At 35.0% G+C, this 19194-nt stretch overlaps 1 protein-coding gene across 2 annotated transcripts in view; it reads right to left on the reverse strand.

Annotated features, from left to right (window-relative positions):
• Ythdf (YTH domain-containing family protein) overlaps positions 1-18983 on the reverse strand; it is a 30379-nt gene extending 11396 nt beyond the window's left edge. The window contains exons 1-4 of one of the 2 annotated variants that reach the window (XM_089235942.1): positions 18764-18983; positions 18434-18458; positions 15301-15350; positions 11454-12944 (exon numbers count right to left, since the gene is read on the reverse strand). In XM_089235942.1, coding sequence (XP_089092068.1) covers positions 11454-12944; positions 15301-15350; positions 18434-18458; positions 18764-18784 — 1587 coding nt within the window. In that variant the 5' untranslated portion in view covers positions 18785-18983. Of the gene's footprint in view, positions 1-11453; positions 12945-15300; positions 15366-18433; positions 18459-18763 lie in introns of both variants that reach the window. The other variant, XM_089235940.1, reaches the window with a different exon arrangement.
• Between the last annotated feature and the right edge of the window lie 211 nt (positions 18984-19194).

Raw genomic sequence — 19194 nt, forward strand, 5'->3', positions numbered from 1 at the left:
GGGGGGGGGGGGGGGGGGTTCAGATTTGCTGACTTTTGATGACAAGGGGGGAGGGGGTTTTTTGATAATGCTCATGTCATCAACCACCCTCTATGAAAATATAAGTTGGATTCAGAGGGGCAGAGCTGATGACGAAATTTTGCTGACAGAGGGGTGTGTGTGTGTCAAAAATGGCTAAAAATTTGCTTACGTAATACTTGAACGACCCTAAAGACAAAATCAGGGGGGTGTTATAACACTTCAATAGCATCTCTGCGCACACATACATAAATTGACATCATTATGCCCCCGAACTTTCAAGCTTTATTTCAGCCTATGCTTTCCAACAGCCTATGCTTTTGGCAACAAATTCAGACAACGTGCAGTTGAACTAGCAGCTATAAATCTGAAAAATTGATATTGGTGTTAACATATCCTCCTTATGCCTCACACACGAATATTCAAATTTCAAAAAACTTGGGAAATAACGTTTGAATGTTTACTCTGTCCCATATTATTCTATGGGTGTCATTTTTCTGAAATGTTTTGTAACACGAGTTTCAATAAAGGATATACACATTCGCATATATATTCATATATAGGTACCACTTCACAGACTTAAAAAATCTGTAGTTTATCCCGTATCAAAGAAAACATGTCAAACAAATAAAAGGGAAAAACTATTTTTTTTGAAATTGTAATGGGTGACTTTATAAATCCCATTTTTCCGGGACTCATTTTCCCGTCCTTATTTTTAAAGCAAAAATTACCCAATTTGCTTGCTTTAATCATTTGTTGACAATTACCGATTTTTCTTATTTGAAATCCTGATTTCCCATATTTTTCCTGAGAAAACATGTCAGCCTGAAGTTGCGAAAACTGGAAGAGCAATTATTTTAGGGATTTTCCATTCAGACAAAGCTCAATTTGAGGACTTTTAGGGATTTTTCTATGAAGATATAAAAAATAGGAAGAATTAGATTTTCGAATGGAAGGTTTTGGTAAGGCTGAAAAATCGGAAGCATTGACACCTAAGTATACATATATTGAGTATATGTTCTTTGCTTCCCCCAGAAAAGTTGAAATGATGGGCCTGTCCATGTTTTTTCTTTTTCATCCTCCTCTCTTAACAGCACAGTACTAATCCACTTTATATATTAGCATAATCTCAAGCGCATCTGCACATGCTTTATATCCACGGAATTAAACAGATGGTACACTGATGACAATTAAAAAAACACGAAAATATAAAATGAAATTTATTGGTAAAATAAATTCTGCTGGCTTTAAAGTCATTGTGAAACCTTGACTCAACAGAAGTTTAACCAGTCAGGTGGTTACAATGACATGCCGTCATGCTGATTTTTAATCAAATTACTTCAATTTTTAAAAACTAATTAGTAATTATTTCACACAATTATAATTTTTTGGTGATTTAAAAATACATTTAAGAACATAAGCAGGGCTCCCACTCAAAAAATAAGAAAAAGTAGGAAAATGCAGGACTAAAAAGTAGGATGGGGGAGGGTAACCCCCTTAGACAACATAATCATAGCATAATAGGAAAAAAATCCCTAGAAAAAAATTTTGCAAAAAAAAAAAAAATAATAATTAATAATTAAAAAAAAAAAATTCCCCTAGCACTATTTCAGTCAAGCTAAAACAAAATGACAAATGGCTGGCTACAAAACCAATTTTTGGCCAAAACATTGCACTAGCAACCACAGATAATTCTTTGCTGTCTCTCCTCATATATATTACATTCTTTTTTGGAGTCTTCCAAAGTGACGAGCTTGTCAACTCTCTTCGACAAGGCACAGCAAATTTCGAAGACGTACATTTTTTTAAGAATGACGCACCTTCGAGACCACTATCGAAAGCACAATGCAAAATATGTAAATCACAAGATCCGACGTATATAACGCAAGGTGAACCAGATAATTTTACTGCGTTGCTCATCATTTTTTTAATTTTTCTGTTTTGTTCACATTTTACTGTTCAATGCCAGTGTAATCATTTTTGACAAATGGAGCACTTCCATTTCTAGCTGAGCATTATAAATATTGTTTATGCCTGTCCATGCCTTAAAAATACAGAAGACAACTGAATGCTATTGGGTAGCATCAGAATCAGCAAATCTAGAATAGGCCTATGTATCCAACTGCTTTGAAATGCAAACTGTTGTTTCACCTATTTGCACCATAATTTTGAATGATGGAAGTTACTGTCCAAGACCACGAAGTAATAAATACAAAATTATTTTTCCATCCAGACAGAAGTTTTTAATGACTACTATACGTGTTGAACCCTCAAACTAAGCAAATGAAAAATTAATCAAATGGTCCACATAACCCCCCTCCCCTTCTAAATTACCTTAAAAATGATACAATTTCTGCTTTAGCAGAATCATTAATTGCATTCTCCAACATTAGTAATATTTGGCAATATATCAATAATTTCTTGCTCAATTAAAATCAATTACACAAATTTTGTCAATAGGATTTGGTAGGAAAAGTAGGACAAAAACTAGAAAGTAGGACAAAACCGAGAAAGTAGGATAAAAGTAGGACAATTTACCAAAAACTAGGAAAAGTAGGACGAGTGGGAGCCCTGCATAAGTCAATTTAAATGTATTCATAAAATATTTTAATCAGAATAACTCATTTTATTATCTTCAAACTTTTAAAAAGAAAAAAAAATAAATTTGAAAGCTGACTTTCTTTCAAACTGAACACAACTCAAGTCTATCACCGTCGATGGACAATTTACTACCGAGTTGTATGGGAAATCTACGGACAATTTATTACTTAATGAGTTGTATCAGAAATGTAAGTGTGTACCTAACAGTCTGAGTGCGTATGTGTCTGATATTGTAAGTGCTGCCATCTACATTTCAGAAGTGAAGTGAACGTAATGATTGAATATTTGTACCGTTTGTAGGCCTGTTGCTCTCTGCAGCAAGAATTTTTAAGAGGAAGATCAGCCCACATTTGTGCCTCAAAGTTAGGAACCACAGAGCCGTTTGGTCAACACCATAAAAAGAATGGAAAGAGAAAAAAAAAAAATCGATGCTGAAATGCAACTTGAAGCGGAATATGTAGCAGCACAGTATGATGAAAAGCGAAATGACGAAATTGAACAAGGCAACAGTGCAGAAAAAGTCGTCCAATCGCTAACATACCTGCATGCAGATATGCAAATGAACCATAAAAGAGGGAACCTAGTAAAATTTCTACAACCATAGATGTGATTTCACTTTTATAGTGATTTTCACGTTCATTACCATGATGCAAATATATTGGAATATTTGTATATCAATAAATGATAGCACGGCGCACCTTCACTAGACGCGAGCTGTTATTGTCATCATAGTGCACCCAACAGGGTTTAAGCTGGATAAAAAATTCTTTTCGTAAAAAAGCGAAAGTGGTAGGAAAAGCTTGAGAAAAATGCTACAATGCTAATGTAATGATTTATGGTTGGATGTCTACTTGTTTCATACCTCCTGTATGCATTTTTGCAAAAGTGGCTACTTCTTCTTTCGAATTCTACGATTTCCTTTTACATTTTGTGAAAAATGTGACCGTAGCTTAAACCCTGGCACCTGAACTGCATTAGAATTAAATCTGATAAACAATTATTGTTAGCGCACATAAGTAGTGTAATTATTATGACACCCTTATTATTATTCCACTAAGCAGGTTTAAAGCCCTAGTAGACAGATGAGACTTCAGTCTGAGCAGGCAAGCCCACACAAAATAAACGTGAAGGTGCCACATTTGATGACTTTCTAAAGGGTATCTAAACTCCATGCCATCCACATTTTTTTAAACTGATTTAATCCAAATGTAGTTCGAATGCATCAAGATAATAATGGCTCCCAAAGCGACGCTGGCCTCTGCTATTATTTATTGATTCACAAATATGTCAATACTTTTATTATTCATTTTTTATTTATATTTAGGGGAGTGTTGTCATAACAAAATGAAAGCAAAATCACATCTATGGTATAGCTGTAGCAATTTTACTATGCTCCTTCTTTTATACCTCACTTGCATATCCACATGCAGGTATGTTAGCAATTGGATGAAATGTTTTCTGCATTGTAGTATTGTTGGAGATGACGCGAGAATATTCTCTCAGAGAAAGGAAATATTCTGAGAATATTCTCCTGGATGTAAAAATTGTAGAATAACCTACTCTTTTAAATAATGAAAATGTTCAACTAATTTTGTTTAATACGATTAAATAGTCAACGTTTGGGTTTACCCAAAATTCCAAAACGAACACGGCTATATGCATTTCAGAACTGGGTAAACCCAAACGTCGACTATTTAATCGTATTATCAAACCAAAAAGGTAATCCATTTTCTAATTTTGTTTATATTATGAAATATAATTCATGGCCTGAAACATTTATAATTTTTTTGGCATAATCACCTCATAATGACAAGTTTTAGTTGGATTAAAAAATTGGAGAATAATTGAGAATTCTCTTTCAAATAATGAAAAAAATTACTAATTCTGTTTATATTATTAAATATAATTCAGTTTTTATAACCTAGAACATTTAGAGCCAGGGATGGCAAGTTTTTGGGCAGTATGGTAAATACCATGGTTTTTACCATACTGTCCAAAGCCTCCTACTTATAACTACAAGTAAAATACTTTACAATTTGATGAAGTAACTAGTATAATCAAATAGACTTTATATAAATTATATTATATATTTAGTTCACTTAAATATAATGAAATTTTGAAATTCTAAACAGTATATGTAGAGGTTTATATGACTGATATCAGGTTATCAACCTATAGGATTGCACTTGAAAACTGAAATGTCCTGAGGTTAAATAATAGATTTATTGAAATATGAAGGATACAAGAATGAATGGGATAAAAATTTATCACATGAAAATTAGAAAAAAGCAATTGATATGACTACAGAATAAAATTTAACTTAATCAAACACTAATAATCACCCGTACTCTTAACACATAACAAATTTAACTGCCCTATCCGTGCCAATGATTTCTAAGATAACAAAATTTGAAAATATTCTTTTGATTAATGTATAACCTGCGGGACACAAAAATAAAAAACAAACAAACAATATATATACAACAAGACAGTCTTTCGATAAACCTTCTTATGTTTTTCCGACTGCTGCCCTCCCCCATGAAATAGGATTGTATATATAGTTTGAAATTATTCAGTGAAATGTTAGTTCCTAGCCTATAAGAGCAACAATTGAAATTTAACAAAAATTTTCGGTCTTAAAGTCTTATTATATAGCAGGGTTTAAGCTGGATAAAAAAATCCTTTCGCAAAAAAAACGAAAATGGGGAAAAATCTTTAGCAAAATGCTACAATGCTAATGTAATGATTCGTGAATGGATGTCTACTCGTTTCATACCTCCTGTACCCATTTTTACGTAAGTGGCTACTACTTCTTTCACATTCTATGATTTTCTATGACTAGCTTAAACCCTGCCATATAAGCATAATCAGTGTTTGTGAAATTGTGTTCTGCCAGTCACGTGTACGTGCTATATAGTGGCTTCATTTTGTTCAAATATTTTTCTTTTATTTAAAATTAGTTTTTTAAATTCAAAATGTAAAATAGAAAGTTCACTTAAAAATTTTAAAAAAAAATTGAAAAGTTAAAATAAAGCAATTTGCATTAAATGAACACTACACCATCAATATTTATTTACATCATTATAATGTTATCCAATAAAAAATATTTATGTTGAGTTTCACAATAACGCAATGATTACAACTGACTTATGCATATTTGGTACCTTCAATATAATGTATTTTCTAAAGAAAAGTATTCTGACAGATTTGGCAGGGTTTTGGACAAGCCTCCACTGTCCTGAATACAGTACCTGCTTCACAATCATACATGAAAAATAAAATGAGAAGTAGAAATATTTATAACAAAATAAGAAATTAAAAGCTATGATTTCCAGCTTAAAACCAATTTGGTGAAAGAAACTTTAAAGAGAAAAAAACCAAATGACACATTTTGAAGCACTTTTGATTTAGTTAGTTTTATTTTCTGCTAGTATTTTCTTTGATATGTTAGTATCAAGGGCAAAAAAATCTGCAGGTTTCCACATAGTATTTTAAAACTTGGAGGTTTTGGACTTCAGACACTTGCGTACAGTTTATCCAGTGTCCCCAGTCCAAAACCCCCAACCCTGCTTAGAACAAAATAATTTTTGGAATAATCACAGCTTTAGTTCGAAAATATTTTCTGTCATGGCGAGAGGTTTCAAAAGTTTTTATAATTAAGATTTTGAGAGCCTTGAGATTTTAAAGATTAGACAAATTTTCTAAGCAAAAAATAAAACCAGTGTTAATTGACAGAGGGAACCATTCTTATGGTAATCTTCATTCTAAAAATGATGGAGAACTGTCATTTTGTTCAATAAACTCAATGAACATACGAATGATAAAAAATTTGAGTATTTCTTAGCAAGTTATTCAATTCCTCCATGTTGTTTTCACTTTCCTGCTTTAAAACTTGTCAAACTCATTCCAATGCACGTCTTTTTCCATCACATAACAGCACTAATATTTTCCGCAGAGTGCCTATAACAGGGATTATCAACCGGTACTCCACGTAGCCCCAAGGGCTCCATGTCCTCCTCCCAGGGGCTCCGCAACGACTCGAGAAAAATATAAACCAGTAAATTTGATAGATAAATAAAAGAGGCCTAGAAGATTCTGCCATAAAAACTATGTAAAAAAAAAGGCTCCGCAATAGAAATTATATACTGGATAGGGCTCAGCGAGTCAAAAAAGGTTGAGAACCACTGGCCTATAACATTGCTTTCCAGAAAGTCTTATTTTTCTGGGTATTTGGGTACTTTTAAAAGGATTCCTCTCATTCTGCAGTTACAAAATAGTGAATAAATTCTGATCCATGCTCATTTTTGCTTAACCCTTTATCTACTGATGGTACTTTGAAGTACCAGGTTAGTTAACTTGTTATGTACGAACATGCCAAGGACCCAAGCCTTTTCCTCATCATTTGCCTTAAATCATGTTTTTTTCTTTACATTATTAAATTTCAAGCTATTGTGAATAATTAGTCTGAATTCCCATTTTGAACAGTTCTGTATACTTTGAGAATGGGGATATTTTTTGTATAGCTACTTTTGTTTGCAGGAACAAATATATAAACAAAATACAGCTTCCCTCTTTCCCAAATACAAATATAATCAATTTACCATTATATATTTTAATTATTCATAAAAATATATATTATAAACATTTTGAAGATATTCATTATCAAGTAAAAATTTATAGTATTTTAGTATACTGTACTTTAATATAAATATTCTTGAAAATCTTCTCTAAAAAAAGGACTTATAAATAATTGTAGAATATGTTCATTGAGAATAATAAAAATATTCTCAAGTTATTTATAATAGTACTCCTTACAGAGAACATTTCTTGAATCTTCTAGGAGAATATTCACCTAAAAGATTTTCAGGAATTTTACATCTCCGTATTGTGCCATTTCGCTTTCATCATGAGGATGGTACTGCTGCATATTCTGCTCGCAGTGAGCACTTATTTTTTTTATTGTTCTTACTGCGTGAAATTATTGTTTGGCAGAAGCTTTGCAACAACTTCAAAAGACCCCACATAATTTAATTTTATGGAATTTTTTTTCTATTTCCATGATTTTTAAATTTAAATTAAGTAGTACCAGTGTAACGCCAGAGTGGCGCAGGGGTAAGATGTTATTCTTCTACTATGAAGGTTGCTGTCAAGATCCATGGGTTTGAATCCAGCCTTGAGAACATCAGAAAAAGGTTCTTTACCTATCGAGCCTGGGGCAACCACCAATAGATGGCACCTTCATTTCCAACCCATCTCCACTAGTTCAAAATTGCCATATGGCGATATATGAGTGATAGTGTACCGACTGATCAATTCTGTGCATATAAAGCATTTGTAAATACCCATTAATTATTTGGGAATATAATTTGGATTTTACTGCAGTGAAAAAAAGAGAAAACAGGCGAGTGGTAAAAAAACCCTTTTCCTTACATTACACATCGGATTGCAACTCAAGGTCTTGGCACCAACTTGGCACCTATAAGAGCAACTGAGCTCTGTTTTCACGAGAACTTTTCACAGGGTATTACAGTGTCAAATTTCTAGGCAATGGCTAAAATTACCTATTGACAATAAGACCTGGGCCTTGTGAGGTTTCGTAAATAAAATATATAGAAACACATTGAAATATTTTTATTGTAAAGGTTTATGTGAAAAGTAATTGTAAATCACAAGAACATAAGATAAAGAACATAAGTACATATTTTGTCATGTTTAAATGTATAATAAATATTAGAACATGAACAGGGTGGGAAGAAGTCCATTTTAGAACAGTTTTTGAGTAGATATTTATAAATTCGAACAGCGAAATTAACTTACAAGAATATTTTCATTTACCCCCCATCCCTTTTCAAAATAAAACTGCACAGCCAGGACCGTCATTTCAACTTTTTCTGGGGGGCACGGAACATGAACTCAATAGCCCCGTTCACATTTTCAAGATAGGGGGTCGCTTTGGTGGTAATTACCGGCATGACAACTTTTTTCCTCTCGTAGGGAAGAAAATGGTGGGAGAGAAACTCATCAAAAAAAGCCCATCTTTCTTGGGGTGGATTGGAGGTCGACACCGACCTTCTCTCCCATAATCCTTTGCGTCGCGGAAACTGCTATAAGCTCCTTCGTCAACCATCTTGAATCAATCACTTCCGTTCAACCTACGTAACCAGTGACAACTTCCAGAAAGAAGAGGGGAATTACCGTCATGAACTTAATGTCATGTGAACGGTTTGTAGCGAAAATCCCTGTTACCGGGAACTTCCCGGGATGTTTTATCGTACATGTGAACGGGCCTAATGTATATATATATACAATTTTCTAGTGTATTTTTCAAAGCTTGGAGGGGGGGGGGGAGGAAAAACACATGGTTAGCCCACTAGTTTTTTCCCCAATGCTGTACTTTATAGTATAATCAAACTAGTCTTCCCCCCCCCCCCGTGAATACAGGAAATACAAATAACAGTAACCATAAGGTATTTTTTGTTTATTAGACATCATGAGAAGAAGATCAGGGTGATGCAAAGGGTAGAAGTGAACATAAAAGAAGGTGTAGCAATTGTTGGCACTGTGTTCTGAAAGAACATTGTGATTTTTCTGTTTGCCATTTCTTCTCTTCTTCATATCATCAAGTATGTTGGAATATGTTGACAAGGCTTCTAATTTTTCTACAGAAAAAGTGAAGAACATACCATGGAGGGATCTATGTCATGAAAATAATCTATTGCTGATTTGAACTTGCAAAGCCCTTTCACTATGTTATACATGGTGAACTTGTCTTCCACTGCTTCATCTTGATCATTTCATCTGGTACCACTTCACTTTCAAGAGCAATTAACTACATTAATTCCTCCTCTGCCAATACCCCTGAATTATTATTAATTAGCTATTCGACTTCCTCTATATCAGTAATTCCCAACGTGGGCATTAACGCCCCCTGGGGGGCAATGGAATTTTCTAGGGGGTGGTTGAAGCTACGAGTATAACATAGGATTCTATCGGTTAAATTACGTTAAGGGCGCTAGGACAAAAAGGGTTGGGGAAACCATGATCTATATCATTGAACCTTTCTCCACCCACCTGTTTCGCTAATATGGCAATGTCTTTTATAACCTCTTCAGTTGGCTCTGTAGAACTGCTCATGTCCTGGAATGCACATTGTGGCCAAAGGTTAATCCAAGCCAAGGTGACTCTTTCTCATAAGAGCTGCCACACTCTAGTGATGACAGTAAGGGGCCGTTCAAGTATTATGTAAGCAAATTTATAGCCATTTTTGACCCCCCCCCCCCCCGTCAACAAAATTTTACCATCAGCTCTGCCCCTCTGAATCCAACTCATATTTTCATAAAGGGTGGTTGATGACGTAAGCATTATCCAAACACCCCTCCCCCTTGTCATCAAATTGGGAAACCCTCCCCCCCCCCCAATCGATGACTTAATACTTGAACGGCCCCTAATGGCATTAACGAGTCATCCAAAAATGAGGCATCGTAAACATGCACAACTCAAATTTAATAAACAAAACACGTGATTGAAGATTTTTGTGAGATGCTAAAATTTTTTTCGCATAAAGGAAAGAAAAACCTGGGAATACAGAAACTGCAAATATGGATACCATACCGCAAATACGGGTGGGGGACTACTTTCTATAGACCTATTTTTTCAACGTCACGAGATAAGACAACTACAGAAGATGGGAAGGGGTGGTGCTGAAAAGTACAGAGAAATAAAATAGGCTCAAAAAGAATTGTTTCGCGACAAACAGGAACCAAAATTTTTCTCCGTCCTTTCAGAAATTCTGGACATACAGAGGCAAAATTCTCTATTTTGGCTATTTGGCGTAGAAAAATAAAATACACTATCGAAGCAGGATGGCACAAAATGTAAATTTTGGCGCAGAGTTCTCAACCATTAAAAATAATTTTGTATAGTGAAATGATGCACAATCACGGGAGATCATGGATAATCTGAATAATGTAATGGATAAGCGAAAACTTAATCTCATGAGGAACCCTGCAATCAATAAAGATAGATCCTCTAAGCACACTGCCCAAACATTGCTGTAAATGCTTTATAGTGCTTTTTGTGCAAAATGAGTGTTATTGGCATCAGCCTAACCATTGTTGTAAATATATCCTTTTAGTGTTTTATGGTGTGAATCTTCTCTTCAGAAACTGAAATCCTCTTTTGCAAATGCAAGAATATACAATATTCTTGTAATTACATTGTACTTTTCACATATACATCACATTCTGGCAGTACTTTACATCCTGCACTGATGTGTGTATATTGTGCTTGCTTGCTATAGGCTATCTGCATACCAAGATGCAATGTTGTCAAAAAGAATGACCTGGGAACAGGTCACTGGGAGGCATTTACAAGTGGATGGTCGGGACCCATTGACCCCAGACTGGGAAGGATGCTGCAGGATCTATAATCTCGATACATAATTACAAAAAATGTAAGTAGTTCGAAATTTCAGAATAAAATGGGTAAATATTTAAAAAAGTTTGATTTACAGTATTTTAACGGTTATAAAGAATTACTTTTGTCAGAATTTGGGTACCAAAAAAGGGGATTTCTTATTTATAGATAACATTATGGACATATATTTTTCAACTTCTTTCCAAACTTATGCCCAAAAAATTAGGGGGTGGCAAAGTTCCTTGCACAGTAAATTCCTTATACAGTTCTTTAAAATACAGCAAGTATATCTTCCATTGCACAAAGAAAAAGAAATGGGTCAAAAAGATATTTTGAAGCAATTTTTTAAGTATATTCAATTTTTTTAATATATTATGCTAAAAATAAATTAGTTGCGACTAATCGAAAGTGACACTCACCTGTGTTTTACGATGCTCATCCTCCTCTTGTCGCTTCTCATAATGAAGAAAGTCATCAAAAATTGAAGTAGTATGGTGATAAGTATGCAAAATTTTCAGTACTTGTTTTCCCTTATCCTGAGGAACCTCCTGGGCATCACGGGAGTTGGTGACAGGCTTATTATCATTGTTCTCCAAGCGAATGTGACGCAACTGAGAGTTTGGAACGTCTTTCACATAGATCCATTTCACCTTGAATTGGCCTTTCCACTTGTCTTGAGTCCAAACGCTTGAGGTGCTGTTGTAGTCCACCGAAGAAACCATCTGTGCCATGCCACAGAAATGGCCAGAGCCGTTGACACTGAAGAACAGATATACCAGGCCGACTCCTTCACTCTCACGATACGCCTGATCCAATCTCTTGTTACCATGCTCAGTTGAACACCAAATTGAATACTTAATAGAACGGTGAATATCGTCCTCCGAATACGATTTGATAATAAAAAATCTTATGTTCTTGGGATTCAGATCAAATTCTTTTGGATTATAATCGTTATCCTTTCTTAGAGCGTCTAAAACTGGATGTTGAGGATAATTATCACCGCCAGATCCAGAGTTCTGTGCAATAGCAACTTGTTGTTGTTGCTGCTGAGGTGGCGAATTATACATATTCCCAGACGAGCCATTGTTCCTATTGCCGCGTGGAGCAGCCCAAGATGCCGATCGATTTGATGGTTGGGGACCCATCTTTCCACTGTTGCCGCCGCCACCTCCACTACCGTTCTTGCTCTCCCAAGTTCCAATATCCATGCTAGGTGTTGAATGTTTGTTTGACAATATTGCAGAAGGCGCTGCCTTAGGCTTTATCTTAGGAGCTGGTTTGGCCGGCTGACTCGCAATAGTGGCCCAGGAAGGATTTTTCTTCGGGCCTACTGGCTGTCCAGCGACACCTGGTGCACCAGCTAAAACCATTGTGTCCGTCGCACCAGTACTGAATTTCTTCACCAGCTGGTGATCAGCTATCAAGTTTGCTGGCAACATGCTAGGTTTGCCATAATGGTCTTTTACAAACTGAGAATCGTTTTTGTGATCACTAAGAGTTAGTCCACCCATACTCTGTTCCATGTGTTTCAACGCATTGCGGTCCATGCTCTGATCATACGCAGTATCTCTGTAGTAATCGTCATGGTAGCCTCCATGTCCAGTTTTCCTAGTGGCCATAGACGAGTTGCCCCACGTCGAATAATCCCCACCACCACCACCGGGAAAGAAGTTGTAGGCTTGGTTGTAACCACCAAAGCTGTTCTGTCCAAACATTCCATCCATGTAATGCGAATGCTGCTCGCCGCTGCCAACTTGACCTCCATAGCCACCGAGAAATGTCATTGGATCACCATTACTCCATGCCGCATCACCCAGAGTTTGATTCAAGTAAGGATATGACATGGATGCATAGTAACTTGGAAGATAAGGCTCTGGTATGCTTGAAGAAGACATCGGTGGATTGTAAGTCTGCAAAATATATACAGTCATATTTCTGATATTCAAAATCTAAATAAACTATATGAAATAAAATGCATTTATACATTGAAACGTGTACAAAGTGGAACGAGGAAATTCATGACAAGAACATGGATCACCCAGAGCACTTTGTCCAATACCTTAATATTGGAGGTGTAACTTAGATAAAGGTGAAATAGCCACATAACTTTGCGACTATCCTAACCTTGACACTCCGTGAAATTAATAATGCTGAACTAGATTTTAAAAAATTCAACCACAAGTAACCAAAATCATTTCAGTTTCATAGTATTTCGTGACAAGATTAAAATCACTCATTTTAAAATTAAATCAAAAACTACCTTCTAAGATACTTTGATCAAGTTAGGCAAGGTGTCTAAAAACAGTTGAAGTGGTTCAAACATTTTAAATAAAAAGCCAAATTTCTTAGGAACCAAGCATGGTTTTTATTTAAAAAAAATATGGTCTGAATGTTTTTTCTTACATCTCTGGAACTAGATAATTTTTTCCCATGATAAAATACTATTATGAAATCAGAAAATGTATGATCAGTAGACTAAAATTTAACAATCGCATATGGAAAATTTTAGGTGCCAATACTGATCTTCTGGATGCCAAAGCGCTTGGAATTTATCCAACCCTACATTAGAGATGGTGATTGAGAAATAATTGGCTCGCAACACCATGGTGCTATTTTATTTTTTAACTTATGACCATGAAAGGGAAGTAGTTTTCTAGTTTGCAATACAGAATTAAATGGCGAGAAGTGGGGTTCCCCCTCCCAACTGCAAACATACTTTATATTAATGGTATATACTCGCGTATAAGCAGAGCTTTTTGTTGAAAAAATTGTTCCATAATTTGGGGGAGAGGATCTGCTTATACACGGGTTAGTTTTTGAGAAAATATGACCCACCCCCCCACTTTACCAAATATAGCTACATGGCCTCCGCATGGCTAGCTTGAAGATCTGTGATGCCACTGGACTACTTTACATGACATCACTCATCAGTAGGGTGATTTTTATAACTATGGATGAACGATATAATACATTGTATTTTAACTTACATAATCTATTTTTAACAAATGTTACGATTTAATACTTAATTTTAATGTCAACCATTTTTTACTCTAAACTGGTAATGCATCATAAAATTTACGACTTTTCTTATTTTTCCTTCTATAGATGTTCTTTGCCCCTTTCACTAGTTCAATATGAATCTTGTCTAGGTACATCCTTCAGTTTAGTGAATGTGTGCAATTCATGCTCAGTTCTGCCATATTGCAGTAGGATTTTGCTTAAGTTTCATGTTTTCCTTATACTAGAAATTCCCCTGGACTTGACCTCTTTCACAGAAAGGGATATACACCACAAAATAAAATATAATCAGTAAACTTTTACTTTATAGGAAAAATCCCTAATAATATAATTTTTTAAAATTAGTTTGTTGTGCTTAGATTTACACAAATATTTAGCAAAAGAGCTGAATAGCAGTCGAAACATGGGTAACCTTTGCTTATACGATGGAACTCAGTGATTTCTCTCAGTATATATCAGATTGAATTCCTTAGCCAAAAGAATTTCTCAAATAATCAAAAGGGATCAATTTACTGAGTGTTACAAAAAAAAATATCATAAAATTCCACATGAATCGGTTTGAACTCAACAATGGCTGAAACAAAATAGAAAGTATTTCAGATTAATATTACAACCAATTTACAATGGGGGAAAGCTGTCCAGTTTTTTTTACACCAAACTAGACCTAGGGTCATCTCATTAACTTCTGGATTTGTTCAAATGAATTCAACAATCAGTTACTGTTTTTTCAAAAACCTGGGGTCCCGATGTGATCACTTCAAGTACTGTGCATTGGCACCATACTTGGTTTCAAAAAAATTTAGCTGGTGCACGAATTTTTTTTTTAGATTTTAAGCCCTATCTCAGTGTATAATTGTCATTCATAACTACTGCATTAACACAAATGCCCACATTCCTCTGGAGAGTCTATAACTTCACAACTAATTTGAACACTTGTGAATTAATCATTTTTCCCAACAATTAGAAATTAATACATGTATCCAAAAATTGTTTCAAAAACATGCTAACACTTTATTGCAGTCAAGATAAAATTTCAAAACAATTTTTCATGCAATTAGACTTAGAAAAATTTACTCTGGATCATTAGAATCATTTTTTCATGTTATAATATTTACAAAACCTCACAGAATTCAAAATAACTTCACAGGAAATAGAATATTCATGATGCAAAACTCAAGTAAAATACACGAATACAAAGTCGAAATTTTTGGAATTTCACAAAAAGCATATCTGCATCACATAATTTACCTGATGGGGCTGGTTTCTCCACGCCTCAAATTCTTCATCCTTCACCATGTCTTTAGGTCCATTTGCTACAAACGTATAAGAAAACCAATTATCTCAAAAATAAACTCCAATCGTAAACACACAAGTGTATTTTTAGGATTAGGATTTTAATACATTTTTAGTTCTGTAATAAAGTAATTCAAAGCGCTCTGATAAATGTGACAAATTTTTCTTAGGCCAGCATTACACTGTAAAAGATTAAGAAACGTTTTTTACAAAACTTTTATAGTGTAATCGTGGCCTTAAAGACAAGCACAAATATCGCTTATCAAACTGTTTTGCCACTTCAAGATGAAAGACGTTAAGTCCGCCCGCCTTTCTAGGTGCCTTATCTAGATACCAACCATTCAGTCCATGATAACGGAGATTAATTCACAGGACTTGCAATCACATTCACTCCGTTTGAAATCTATTATCAATATGTATCTACACACAAAAATGAATCCAAGATCTTAGATTCAATGAACAAAAATACATCTCCATGATTGGATCAAATTTTTTGTTTCAAATAAATTTTAGAGCATCATGTTAAAACACAGAGCACTATTTTGCCATATGTTATTAGACATTCATTCCATAACATAAATTGAATACCAGCACTCAGTTGAACGAATCTAATAACAGATACATGTCGATGTCTCTACCCTTAAAACAGAATATGTAAAAATATGTGATTGTAACTGAACAATCTGGAAGAAAGTGTAGAAAATGTTATTAAGGGATTTTTTACTGCAGAACATTTCCAGTCAAGCAAGGGCTCATTATCGAACAATGTAAAACATTCTGCTTTTGGGGACTCTACCTGGTTCCAAACCAATTTGTAAAACATCAAGTTTGATCACTGACTAGTTCTTCGCCATGTTATCAAACAACGCACATCAAAATTAACCTTAAAAAATTGAAAAATTAAACCTTATCAATGCAAAAACCAAACCTGCATCAAGAACCAAAACTACTAATGCAATGCAGTCACAACCATTTCAGACTCACAAATCAATACCAGTTCTAATCCCCCCATTCATGACCTTCTAAAGATCAATTTACACTGGGTAAAAAATTTAATGATTAACTTAATTCCAAATCAAGTATTTTTAATATTTGTCACAACACAAATAACAAGTATTTTAACTGAGTGAAGGCCCATTAGATAACAGGGAGGTCACACCTACTGGCCAATGCACTTAGTGCCCGCTTTATTGAAAAATAGACTACATTCTGTTCAACTTCCCCACTTAATCACTAGAATAATTTGCAACTTGATAACTTTAAACTGTTTACACACCCTGGACTAACTAATAACTTAATCTGCATTTACAAGCCTTTATAGAACACACTTTCGCTAAATTGATTACAGAGTAAATTTGTATAGCAAAATGTATATAAATAACATGGATTTCCAAACCTCAGACCAGTTAGCTTTCCTCTTGGGGGGGGGGGGGGGGTCTCCTATCTTAAAAATATTTACTTTTCCCGGCTATATTTAACTTAGATTGGTTTGCTTTACAAGCGCCAAGCAGAATATGCCAAAATCGGATGTATGCTGAAGAATAATCAGTACTATCGTCAAACAATCTGGCAGAATTTTATATATAGAAAATACTTTTATGGGAATTTTCACCACAGGACATTTCCAATCAGTCGAGGACTAGTTCGTTAATTTTCCATAACCATGGTCAGCACCAATGTTGTGATTTTTTTCGAGTCAAAATTGACAACCTTAATAACCGAATTAAGGTTTTGCTAGTTTTGGCAACCCTTTGTCAACCACATTTATTAACCACATATTTTGTAAATACAATTTTTTTTGTATATAATTTCTTCGTAGTTTTCCACATTTCGACTGACTATTGCACATTACAGCATATTAGATTGACTTCAGGTGATAAATTGAATTTTTTATGCAATTGTACATGTTCTTTGTCGGCCATCTTAAAAGCACCAATTGTTTGGCGGGGGGAAAAAAAGTCGCCACATTGACGGTGACCACGCTTACGGAAAATCAACCGGCTAGCCGCAGAACAATGCAAAACATTCTGCTTTGTGGCTCAAGTTTCTGTGGGGGAAGGGGGCAAAGCAGAATATACCGAAATTTGAGCCGCAAGTCACATAACAATCAGTGCCGCTACAGAACAATCTGGAAGAATTTTAAGAAAAGTGTAGAAAAACACTTATGAGAATTTTTACTGCAGAATATTTTCAGTCAGCTGAAGAATTGTTGCAGAACAATACAAAGCATTCCATTTTAGGGCCCCTTAACCATCTACCATATCTTCGTTTTAACAACATTTCTACCCATGGCCCCGTTAAAATAACAGACCCATATGCCCCTCCAATTAAAAACCACTGCACTAAATCAAAAAAAAAACACTGATAACACAGAATTCACGGCACAAATTAAACAGTTGATCCAACAGGAATACAATCAGAATTTACAGCACATCCTAAAAAATAATTCAATTTTTTTTTTTCAAGACCTTATTTTTTACACAATTTGAGTTCCACTGTTCATTTTAATACACCGTCATGATCATAAAAACGAATCATTCAGCAAAGATGAGACTTTTCCACGCTTTCGCCTCCCTCCTTAAAAAAATAGCTATAGGGCACGAACCCCATACACAGCTTCACAAACAACATTTGCACACCATCAAAGAGTTCATAGAGGAGATTATATATAATGCAATAAAGTATATTTACAGAAATAATCTCATTTAAACCCAACATGTGGCACATTTAAAAGCTAAAAAATCAAAAACAACTAGAGGCATCAACACCCCCACATACACAGCGTTAAGGTGAACATTTCTACACCATCAAATACTATGGAAGGCTATTATTTCAATCAAACATGGATTATCCAAAGAAATAATCTCATTCACATCCAACATGCGGTACATTAAAAGCTACAAATCACGATCCCACATCCACAGGTTGTACCACTCACTCACTACATTAGGCCTATTGAGGAAAGATCAACCAGCGCGGAATCTCGTAGTGGGGGAATAAAACCCGCACTAAACTAATCATTCGGCTAATTAATCTTCTAACAACTAATTAAATAACTAGAAATTCCAATGAATAGGATGGTACTCACCCGAACTCCCTTGACCTTTCATACGCTGCATCATCATCAGGAAAACCACGGATGAAACAAAAACAAATAAAAGAGAGAGAAGAAAAAAAAAATTAATACTAAAATTGAGCACCACACTTATATAAAATTGAGCTTTTTTTTTTAGTTTATCAATATAAATTTTGTTAAACAATTAAACGTGGGGGGGGGGGGGAAGATTACAACAGCAACTAGGAAATTAAAAAAAAAAGGGCGTAAATAAAAAACGGAAATAACAATAAAAAAAAAAAGAAGTTTAAACGACGGAGACGATTGGCGAAGCCATCTTGAATTTCTCTAGTGACGAGATACCTGATCAACACTAGCAGACATTCCCCAAAAAAACGAAAGTTTTAGTCGATCTTCACGGTGTGTCGCCAAGAAATGCACAAAGTCCTTCACGTCGGATGCTTCGGAGCACTCTCGAGTCGTTTTTCAAAGTTTATCCGACACGAAATTTAACAATTTTGAAAGAAATGTCCACGCACTGTTAAATGAGTACAAATGGCGGCTTCTCATGTGCCTGACTCCCGTTGAACGTCACCCGTCACGTGACTAAAAAACCTTCAGCAGACAACGTACACCTTCCACGGGGGAAGGAAAAATAAAAAAAAGATTATATTCTGTATCTCTCCCGGGGAAGAGTATTGCAAATGTACTTCAACGCACTTCAGAAATTTTTAGTTATTTTTGTTTTGTTTTTTTAATTTTACTTTTGTACGCTAAGGAGATGCCGAAAAAAC

This window comes from Pholcus phalangioides, unplaced genomic scaffold (assembly GCF_987345545.1).
Source record: "Pholcus phalangioides strain wild (caught in Gottingen) unplaced genomic scaffold, Ppha-v1.0 ptg000009l_1, whole genome shotgun sequence".
NCBI lineage: Eukaryota > Metazoa > Arthropoda > Arachnida > Araneae > Pholcidae > Pholcus > Pholcus phalangioides.